Genomic DNA, 12765 nt, shown 5'->3' on the forward strand with positions numbered 1-12765 from the left:
CTGAACAAAAGATATTGTAAAATGATAAATAACATATATATGGCACAGTTATATATAAATGTTACTGGACAGTCCCATGATACAATTTAACACACTTTGTAATGCGACTAAAATTGTTAATGATACACGTATAATTTTAAAAAAGTCAGTTTTAAGTTACTGTTGGTCAGAAGACATCTAAACAAGCACTTTCTAACAGGTCGCAGTAAAGGTTGAGCTATTGAGCAAAGGAAACTCCATTCATGGTGTAGAAACTATTTTCTATTCTTAGTTACAGAGAACTTGAACTCTGACCTTCAAACTTTATGAGGTTAAAAGACATAGGGATAATGACCTTAAGTCAGAAGACCTTAAGCATGTGTTTTCTATATGGAATCAGATGACAGTGAAGTTTTGTTACACTGTTCATCAAGAAGAGCTAAAATAATCGCACAAAAAATCACATCGTAAGCAGCAGGTCCAACATTGACAATCATTCTGCGGTGCTGTTTCAGGAAACACAAATACAATGACATAATTACCCTGAATATTAAAAAGTCAGAGTTGTCAGGAGCGTGTTACTTCCACAAGGAATTGTTCTTTACTCAACAAGACTGCCTATCTGTTTTGTCTGGTATATTTTTATATAAAAAAAATCAAATATTGTAAAAATCATGTTTCAAGATTTTCCAAAAATAAATATTTTCTTTTGAACATGATTTCAGGGATAAATCTCACACAAAATTCACTAACATTGTAATCTATGTGAATTTCTCTTTTTACCGTTTCATGAACATAGAATACCTACAGATTTAACAAAAATACAGTCCCCATAAAAATGAATGACTTCACAGTAAGGCGCACACTTTAACATTTCGAGAAATAACATTTATTTAACATCTGAGGTGAGGAAGACCACCAAATTAAAAAATACTTTAACATTAGCACCTATACGACATTAAACTTGTAGAATTTTACAGAGTTGAGAATTTAAAACAAACTTAGATCAAGTGATGTCATATAATATTTATCCTGCGCAAACTTAGAGCAATCAACAAAATACAGTGACTCAATATCAGGGGGTGGACTTATTACAGAACAATGAGAAAAAAATATGTTAATTCTACTGAATTTTCACTAGACCATGACTTATTGCTAGATAAACACACTATTATTTTGAGCTATTTTGGCAAAGTCAATTTCTGTTCATAAATTGGTGTCTGCCAATGGACTAATTATGAAGGTAGTGTTTAGGTCTCTGTGATGGATTGCTGGAATACCTCCAGGTCTATTTTTCGATGTTAACTTATCATCAATATGTTCCCAAAATGAGGTTAAATACTTTTTAACCTAAATATTGCAGAATATGAAATGTCCACATAGGACGTGATTCAATATTGCCCATAGTTCAATCATTTTGTCCTAGAATTTCATCCTTTTTTTGCCATTATAGCATCTAAAGTTTGTTGTACTAATTCAACAAGGATTTAAATCTATAATGAAGAATAAAATCCTTTTCTTGTCTTTTAAACTTCAGACAGTTTTAAATCTTTTACGAAAATTTGTGCATTTAAGGAGCATGCCTTAAAAGTTAAAAATAAAACAAAATAAAAAAGGACTGATTAACTGACTGAAAGGCTCCAGACAATTTACACGAACCATGACAAAAAGTGTCTCGATCTAAAATTCAGTATCCTGAATTAGACAGTAAACAACTGTAGTTACTGAAAATGTGTACAAAATAACATTTTACATTGCTTGCTTTGTTGGTTAACAAGTTGTTCGTCTCCGTGACACCTCCCGTGTTTGGGTATCGTCTCACCGACAAACGTCAGTGATCTGGCGATGTGATTGACATTGCAAAATTATCAAAATGAAAAAAATATCAACATGTAATACCAGGAAAAAAGATGTACATTTATAACTCTTTAGAGAAATTAATCCAAATAAAAATATCATGTATAAACAACTACAACTAAACTGACATCAAAAAAAAAAAATCATATGTATCCCCCTCCTCCCCCCCCCCCCAACCCCCTTTAAAAAAAGTGAATTTGCAGGAAAGGAAAGGGAGATAAACTCCAAAGGTCTGTGCTATAATGCCTGCTCTAGCCCCTAATTAGTCCCTATCAGTGTAACTCTCTGGACTATACAATCATACAACATAACCACTGCTGACTTTAAGCTGTGTTGACTGATCTCATATTAATGTAACCAATTTTTGCTTAATCAGTTGGATTTTTCCTGGAGATTTGCATTATGATCTAATTTGATGCCTTCCCATGACCTGCCATCTTCTCTCTGACGAAAGATCAACTGCATCGGGAAAAAGAAATTTAGAATCCAAAAATCACCAAATACAGATCGGAAGTTATGATTTACGCTATTTAAGCTTCGAATGGGAATAGATTTAGCAAGTTCGTACAGTGTTTTTCCTTGGACAATCATAGAGATTTGTGTAGTGAAGTACGTGAAGCCAAAGAAACCGAACAGAAACTCAAGGTAGACCTGAATGATCATGATACAGATGTGAAGGGACATCCCGTCTACCGTCCCGAAAAGCCAGCGATAGAACGCTACAGGAGGAAGGAAGTCTGTCCATGAGTAACTTTGTGGATAATAAAACTGTTGTAGATATTTGTACTGGAAATAACCACCCACAAATCCAACAAGAACAGCATAAAATGTCAACACCACAAAGTATCTCTGGTTCTTAAAACCGATACAATTTCCCACCATAAAGCAGTGGTGATCCCGCTTCAAAATACATGCTTCACATGTGTCACAATGATGGGTACGTGGGGGCTGGTACATTTTACAAATTTCACAATATTTCCACTCAAACCCAGAAACATCAAAATTCTGGTGATGCATTGGAAGAGCAGACCCATTCTGGTTAGTTGTGTGTATGGACATGAAATAATCAGGTGGATTTTGCCAGCGATTGTTCAGTCCAGGTAAGTCGGGTCGATCCTTGTCATTGGGAATTGTGGTATCGTACAAAATGGTACATAGCCAATTGGCCACGCCTTGTATAGCAAGGTAAGTAACAAAAACCTTCAGGTAATATTGTGTCCATTCATCGTAGTCTTCAAACAGGTACGGAATGATGTAGAAATGAAACATAAAAAGCTGAGTGGGAGCCTGGACGCTCATCAAACCTCTCATGAACCTCTTGGCGGCATCTTTGTGACGTTTCTCGACTTTTCTGTTGTGGTAATGATCACTCAGTTTTTCCATCAAAGTCTTGGATTCTTCTCTGTTACCGATGTCAAGAGCAACAACACCTGCCATATTGTATCTGAAATTCATTTCAAATATTGAATTAATTTATAATATCAAAAAATCATTTTAGACATAAAAATTGAATTTTTAATATTAGACAATCATATCTGATTTATCAATATTAAAAAATCATTTTTCCACGCATTAAAAATGATTTGTTAATATTAGAATTATTTTAATACTTGAAGATGAATTTCCTTTTACACCCAGGCATCATTTCTTAGTGTTCTGTTCAACTTGACAAAAGGCTAAACTTATCCTGTCAGTGTCTGTGTCAATAAACTTTCCCTTAAAAAAGCACTCGTTCTATATGATTGACCAAATTTCAATAAAATCTTGTCTAATACATTACTGCAAGTAAATTCTGGAAAATAAACAAAATTTCTTCTTGTTACATACAGAAGTGTTTTTTTTTTGAGAAAAAATATGGAAAGGTCATGTGTTGATTAATATTGATGTATATATAGTAGGTAAGGACACTTTTCTCACTGATGCAGAAAATTAAAGTAGACAAGTGCCACCATGCAGACTTCATTGCTAACTGCATTTACGGTTATGTAAACGCAACATCTGATCTAGGATTACATAGAGGCATATTTTAGGGGCTCTTGTGGTAAAGAAATTACAATGATTGGGGGGTGGGGTGGGGGCGGGTCTTCGGGAAACACAAACAGCAAAAGAGGTCAAATAAATATTGCATAAATGTAAACAATCCAACGCCACATAGGCAGAGCTGTATGACTGAACAACATTAGGAAGTAAATCGCTTTACAACTTTAAAGACTGGGTCCCAAATGTGTAGCATTAGTCCTCTAACGCGAGCTATTTCAGTTAATATTTATTGAAAAGGAAAAGGCATATAGAGTAAACAATCTGTATAGGTTGGCATTAATATTGAAACAGAAAAAAAAATCTAAAATCTTGCATTTGTGCCCTTACTGGGAATCGAATCCGATCGCCTTAGGGTAAACAAACGGTGACCGGTGTGGAGTGTCAGCGCTTGGTGATGTAGAGTTGAAGGAGGAGGTAGGGTGTAGGAGAGAGGAGGGGGCGTTGGGCCATCCACATATACTCGAACTTGTTAAATAAAGTATTATATACAGCACATTTGTTTAGTGAACACGTGTATCAGTAATACATTATACTACAGAAGGGTGAATCATGTTACATACCTGATTATATTACACACCGGTGTCCAGGTAAACACACATTTATCACTCAGCTCTGACCATGTTTTCTGACACTACGTTCAGGCTTTGTGATGTCCAGTTCTTACCCAGGGACATGAAAGCACATGTACAGATCACGCTTTCTTTAGCACCGGTCACGGGTCGATGGACACCGGTTTTAACGGTACGTGTATGCGCATGCACTTGTTTACTCGGCGTCATTGACAACATAAATAGTTGTCGTACTGTTGTGATTTTCCATTTCAACAACGACAATCTGTTATCTACCCAAGTTCGGTCGAGTTAGTTATACGATGTTTCTAGACATACTAGCTATCACATGTCCAAATTTCCAACATTATTTTCACCCAGACAACATGTGTGACAAGAGGTCAACCGTTTATAGTTTAAGTACAAGTAATCCCATTGGTTAACACCAATGTTGGTAGCATATGGTGATATACAGAAAAGTATACATGTCATTGTCAATAGCTAAACCTATCTAAGACATCCAGTAGCAGTAAGAACTCCATTACTGTACATGATATACGGCCGTGAGTTTTTTTGTTTTTTTTGTTTTTTTTTTGTTTTGTTTTTGTTTTATATATATATATTTATAAGCTGTATTCGTCAAAACGTTTCCGGTTGAGATAAAGACATACCCGAAAACCTCTCTCTCATGAATTTAGTTTTACTTTCAGTTTCTTTATTAGTCCACATCTTATTATCACTAGACAACACAAACACGTATAATTTACCACTCAGTATACTGCAAACCACATTTAACATTACATACTCTGTCACATTCATTTCATTATAAGTCTTACCCAATACACAAATAACATATACTGGATATTGCTAAACCAATTAAATCTATTCTATCTTCTATATCTATTCCATCCCCTATATCTATTCTATCTCCCTATATCTTTTATATCCCTATATCTATTCTATCTCCCTATATCTATTCTATCCCCTGTATCTATTCTATCTCCTATATCTATTCTATCTCCCTATATCTATTCTATCTCCCTATATTTATTCTATCTCCTATATCTATTCTATCTCACTATATCTATTCTATCTCACTATATCTATTCTATCTCCCTATATCTATTCTATCTCCCTATATCTATACTATCTCCCTATATCTATTATATCTCCCAATATCTATTCTATTCCCTATATCTATTCTATCTCCCTATATCTATTCTATCCCCTATATCTATTCTATCTCCCCTATATCTATTCTATCTCCCCTATATCTATTCTATTCCCTATATCTATTATATCTCCCTATATCTATTCGATCCTCTATATCTATTCTATCCCCTATATCTATTCTATCTCCCTATATCTATATCTATATATCCCCTATATCTATTCTATCTCCCTATTCTATCTCCCTATATCTATTCTATCTCCATATATCTATTCTATCCCCTATATCTATTCTATCCTCTATATCTATTCTATCTCCCTATATCTATTCTATCTCCTATATGTATTCTATCCCTATATATATTCTATCTTCCCCTATATCTATTCCATCCCCTGTATCTATTCTATCTCCTATATATATTCTATCTCCCTATATATATTCTATCCCCTATATCTATTCTATCTCCCTATATCTATTCTATCTATCTCCCTATATATTCTATCTCCTATATCTATTCTATCTCACTATATCTATTCTATCTCACTATATCTATTCTATCTCCCTATATCTATTCTATCTCCCTATATCTATCTATCTCCCTATATCTATTATATCTCCCAATATCTATTCTATTCCCTATATCTATTCTATCTCCCTATATCTATTCTATCCCCTATATCTATTCTATCTCCCCTATATCTATTCTATCTCCCCTATATCTATTCTATTCCCTATATCTATTATATCTCCCTATATCTATTCGATCCTCTATATCTATTCTATCCCCTATATCTATTCTATCTCCCTATATCTATTCTATCTCCTATATCTATTCTATCTCCCTATATCTATTATATCCCCTATATCTATTCTATCTCCCTATATCTCCCTATATCTATTCTATCTCCTATATCTATTATATCTCCCTATATCTATTCTATCCTCTATATCTATTCTATCCTCTATATCTATTCTATCTCCCTATATCTATTGCATCCTCCCATATCTATTCCATCCTCCTATATCTATCCCATCCACCTATATCTATTTTATCCCCTATATCTATTCCATCCTCCTATATCTATTCCCTCCTCCTATATCTATCTCATCCTCCTATATCTATTCTATATCCCTATATCTATTCTATCTCCCTATATCTATTCTATCCCCTATCTATTCTATCCCTATATCTATTCTATCTCCCTATATCTATCCCTATCTATCTATCCCTATATATATCTATCTTCCTATATCTATTCTATCTCCCTATATCTATATCACCTATATCTATTCTATCCCCTATATCTATTCTATCTCCCTATATCCCCTATATCTATTATAACTCCCTATATCTATTCTATCCTCTATATCTATTCTATCCCCTATATCTATTCTATCTCCCTATATCTATTCTATATCCCTATATCTATTCTATTCCCTATATCTATTCTATCTCCCTATATCTATTCTATATCCCTATATCTATTCTATCTCCCTATATCTATTCTATCCCTATCTATTCTATCCCTATATCTATTCTATCTCCCTATATCTATTATATCCCTATATCTATTCTATCTCCCTATATCTATTATATCTCCCTATATCTATTCCATCCTCTATATCTATTCTATCCCCTATATCTATTCTATATCCCTATATCTATTCTATATCCCTATATCTATTCTATCTCCCTATATTTATTCTATCCTCTATATCTATCATATCCCCTATATCTATTCTATCCTCTATATCTATTCTATCTCCCTATATCTATTCTATCTCCCTATAATTATTCTATCCCCTATATCTATTATATCTCCCTATATCTATTCTATCCCCTATATCTATTATATCCCCTATATCTATTATATCCCTATATCTATTATATCTCCCTATATCTATTCTAACCTCTATATCTATTCTATCTCCCTATATCTATTCTATCCCTATCTATATCCCTATATATATCTATCTTCCTATATCTATTCTATCTCCCTATATCTATTCTATCACCTATATCTATTCTATCCCCTATATCTATTCTATCTCCCTATATCTATTCTATCCCCTATATCTATTATAACTCCCTATATCTATTCTATCCTCTATATCTATTATATCTCCTATATCTATTCTATTCCCTATATCTATTCTATCTCCCTATATCTATTCTATATCCCTATATCTATTCTATCTCCCTATATCTATTCTATCTCCCTATATCTATTCTATATCCCTATATCTATTCTATCTCCCTATATCTATTCTATCCTCTATATCTATTATATCTCCTATATCTATTCTATCCCTATATCTATTCTATCTCCCTATATCTATTATATCCCCTATATCTATTCTATCCTCTATATCTATTCTATCTCCCTATATCTATTCTATCTCCCTATATCTATTCTATCCCCTATATCTATTATATCTCCCTATATCTATTCTATCCCCTATATCTATTATATCCCCTATATCTATTATATCCCTATATCTATTATATCTCCCTATATCTATTCTATCCTCTATATCTATTCTATCTCCCTATATCTCTTCTATCCCCTATATCTATTCTATCTCCCTATATCTATTCTATCCCCTATATCTATATCTATCTCCTATATCTATTATATCCCCTATATCTATTCTATTCCCTATATCTATTCTATCTCCCTATATCTATTCTATCTCCCTATATCTATTCTATCCCCTATATCTATTATATCTCCCTATATCTATTCTATCCCCTATATCTATTATATCCCCTATATCTATTATATCCCTATATCTATTATATCTCCCTATATCTATTCTATCCCCTATATCTATTATATCTCCCTATATCTATCTATCATCTCCCTATATCTATTCTATCCCCTATATCTATTATATCCCCTATATCCCTATATCTATTCTATCTCCCTATATCTATTCTATATCCCTATATCTATTCTATCTCCCTATATCTATTCTATCCCTATCTATTCTATCCCTATCTATTCTATCCCTATATCTATTCTATCTCCCTATATCTATTATATCCCTATATCTATTCTATCTCCCTATATCTATTATATCTCCCTATATCTATTCTATCCTCTATATCTATTCTATCCCCTATATCTATTCTATATCCCTATATCTATTCTATATCCCTATATCTATTCTATCTCCCTATATTTATTCTATCCTCTATATCTATCATATCTCCTATATCTATTCTATCCTCTATATCTATTCTATCTCCCTATATCTATTCTATCTCCCTATAATTATTCTATCCCCTATATCTATTATATCTCCCTATATCTATTCTATCCCCTATATCTATTATATCCCCTATATCTATTATATCCCTATATCTATTATATCTCCCTATATCTATTCTATCCTCTACATCTATTCTATCTCCCTATATCTATTCTATCCTCTATATCTATTCTATCTCCCTATATCTATTCTATCCCCTATATCTATTCTATCTCCTATATCTATTATATCCCCTATATCTATTCTATTCCCTATATCTATTCTATCTCCCTATATCTATTCTATCTCCCTATATCTATTCTATCCCCTATATCTATTATATCTCCCTATATCTATTCTATCCCCTATATCTATTATATCCCCTATATCTATTATATCCCTATATCTATTATATCTCCCTATATCTATTCCATCCTCCTATATCTATCCCATCCTCCTATATCTATCCCATCTCCCTATATCTATTCTATGTCCTATATCTATTCTATCTCCCTATATCTATTTTATCTCCTATATCTATTCTATGTCCTATATCTATTCTATCTCCCTATATCTATTTTATCTCCTATATCTATTCTATCTCCCTATATCTATTGCATCATCCTATATCTATTCCATCCTTCTATATCTATTCTATCCCCTATATCTATTGCATCCTCCTATATCAATTCTATCCCCTACATCTATTGCATCCTCCTATATCTATTCCATCCTCCTATATCTATTCCATCCTTCTATATCTATTCTATCCCCTATATCTATTGCATCCTCCTATATATATTCTATCCTCCTATATCTATTGCATCCTCCTATATCTATTCTATCTCCCTATATCTATTGCATCCTCCTATATCTATTCCCTCCTCCTATATCTATTCCATCCTCCTATATCTATTCCATCCTCCTATATCTCTATTCCCTCCTCCTATATCTATTCCATCCTCCTTTATCTATCCCATCCTCCTATATCTATTCTATCCCCTATATCTATTGCATCCTCCTATATCTATTCTATCCCCTATATCTATTGCATCCTCCTATCTCTATTCCCTCCTCCTATATCTATTCCATCCTCCTATCTCTATTCCCTCTATATCTATTCTATCTCCCTATATCTATTCTATATCCCTATATCTATTCTATCTCCCTATATCTATTCTATCCCCTATATCTATTCTATCTCCTATAACTATTCTATCCTCTATATCTATTCTATCTCCCTATATCTATTCTATCTCCATATATCTATTCTATCCCCTATATCTATTATATCTCCCTATATCTATTCTATCCCCTATATCTATCATATCCCCTATATCTATTATATCCCTATATCTATTTTATCTCCTATATCTATTCTATCTCCCTATATCTATTGCATCCTCCTATATCTATTGCATCCTCCTATATCTATTCCATCCTTCTATATCTATTCTATCCCCTATATCTATTGCATCCTCCTATATCTATTCCATCCTCCTATATCTATTCCATCCTTCTATATCTATTCTATCCCCTATATCTATTGCATCCTCCTATATATATTCTATCCTCCTATATCTATTGCATCCTCCTATATCTATTCTATCTCCCTATATCTATTGCATCCTCCTATATCTATTCCCTCCTCCTATATCTATTCCATCCTCCTATATCTATTCCATCCTCCTATATCTCTATTCCCTCCTCCAATATCTATTCCATCCTCCTTTATCTATCCCATCCTCCTATATCTATTCTATCCCCTATATCTATTGCATCCTCCTATATCTATTCTATCCCCTATATCTATTGCATCCTCCTATCTCTATTCCCTCCTCCTATATCTATTCCATCCTCCTATCTCTATTCCCTCCTCCTATATCTATCCCACCCTCCTATATCTGTTCTATCTCCCTATATCTATTGCATCCTCCTATCTCTATTCCCTCCTCCTATATCTATTCCATCCTCCTATATCTATTTCATCCTCCTATATCTATCCCGTCCTCCTATATCTATTCCATCCTCCTATATCTATTCCCTCCTCCTATATCTATCCCATCCTCCTATATCTATTCTATCCCCTATATCTATTGCATCCTCCTATCTCTATTCCCTCCTCCTATATCTATTCCATCCTCCTATATCTATTTCATCCTCCTATATCTATCCCATCCTCCTATATCTATTCTATCCCCTATATCTATTCTATCCCCTATATCTATTCCATCCTCCTATATCTATTTCATCCTCCTATATCTATCCCATCCTCCTATATCTATCCCGTCCTCCTATATCTATCCCATCCTCCTATATCTATCCCATCCTCCTATATCTATCCCATCCTCCTATATCTATTCCATCCTCCTATCTCTATTCCCTCCTCCTATATCTATTCCATCCTCCTATATCTATTTCATCCTCCTATATCTATCCCATCCTCCTATATCTATTTCATCCTCCTATATCTATCCCGTCCTCCTATATCTATCCCATCCTCCTATATCTATCCCATCCTCCTATATCTATTCCATCCTCCTATCTCTATTCCCTCCTCCTATCTCTATTCCATCCTCCTATATCTATTTCATCCTCCTATATCTATCCCGTCCTCCTATATCTATTCTATCCCCTATATCTATTGCATCCTCCTGTATCTATTCTATCTCCTATCTCCTATAATATATCCTACCTAATCATACACTTTCGTCATTTAGACGCTTACGTATCTACCTATATAGCTTAATTCTTTAGTATTTTCCAGTCTCATTAGTTGTATAAATTTAAGCATGCTTGGACGATTGATATAAAATGGCTTAATAAATGTCCAGTGTATATCTGCATAAAATGGACACTTAGTTACAAAATGGCACTTTCGATCTCCAAGTCCTATACTGACATTCCGGCTCAGTATGGTAATAAATTTCAAATGTTTGATATTGATGGAATTTTTTTCCATATATCTTTGTAAGGACAATGTGTCTACAAAGTGTTGATACAGGTAATCTTTAGAAGATTTAATACTATCCAAACATCCTAGTTGGAATATATCGATAAGTCGAGATTTAATCAAGTTACGGTGTGTATCATCTACTATATTTAAAAATTAATTAATTAAATTATATATCCTAATCCAACCATATTTAATTATTGTCGCAATTTCATTATCCTTGTGTACTTACTCCTAACTTATTTTAAAATTTATTTGTATTTTTGCAACATCATTAGATTATGGAATCTCCAACTTTCACTTCCATAAGACAAAGCACTAATACGACAAGTACCAAAGACTGTTAAACAACTTCCAACATAAAAAAATACATTTATCGATGAGAAAAGTACCTTGCGGCCCCGTTTCGCAATTTCCTTTTGAGTTTTGAAGAACTTTCCATTATAATTTAACATAAGTCCTATGATTATTAAACTTGTCAATTACTTCAAGTTCTTCCTTATAAAATCACTTTTCATTTATATCCGCCCCCTCCATTTAGAAATATAATTATTTTAGTTTTTCCAGTGGCTATAATAATTAGATGAATATAAATTGTTAAACTTTGGGTGAATGAAAGACGACATCTTCATGGAAATGCCATTGTGCTCCATGGCTTGTCAATACAATAAAGACTCTAAGATAAATAGACAAGTTCTTTCTGTTATAAACATGTGAGAAATAAAATGAAGAAATACAGAGATAACTACTGTCATACCAAGGAAATAAATAATTTATTAAATAAAATCCAGGTGTTGACACAATAATCAGTAGTTACTTCAAATCAATTCGTTCTATTATCAGACGAGACCAGTTGTGAGAATGGAATCAATAACATCAAATTAAATCGATTATTAACTGATATCAATTGGTTACCTGCTGTTATAACAGTTTTGATATTAAGCGAATTAAAGCGATTACAA

At 33.1% G+C, this 12765-nt stretch overlaps 1 protein-coding gene across 1 annotated transcript; it reads right to left on the bottom strand.

Annotated features, from left to right (window-relative positions):
* Positions 1 to 2208: 2208 nt before the first annotated feature.
* On the bottom strand, positions 2209 to 3273 carry LOC132563583 (palmitoyltransferase ZDHHC21-like). Its single transcript, XM_060228323.1, has one exon. It carries the CDS (start codon positions 3271 to 3273, stop codon positions 2209 to 2211), a length of 1065 nt encoding a protein of 354 aa, XP_060084306.1.
* Positions 3274 to 12765: the final 9492 nt, after the last annotated feature.

Source organism: Ylistrum balloti, unplaced genomic scaffold, assembly GCF_031769215.1.
Source record: "Ylistrum balloti isolate Yb309-2 unplaced genomic scaffold, AGI_CSIRO_Ybal_v1 Utg371774, whole genome shotgun sequence".
NCBI lineage: Eukaryota > Metazoa > Mollusca > Bivalvia > Pectinida > Pectinidae > Ylistrum > Ylistrum balloti.

What these genes read in the sequence shown, in the direction of transcription:
- LOC132563583 (XM_060228323.1), bottom strand. Translation starts at nt 3,273, where the DNA reads ATGGCAGGTGTTGTTGCTCTTGACATCGGTAACAGAGAAGAATCCAAG.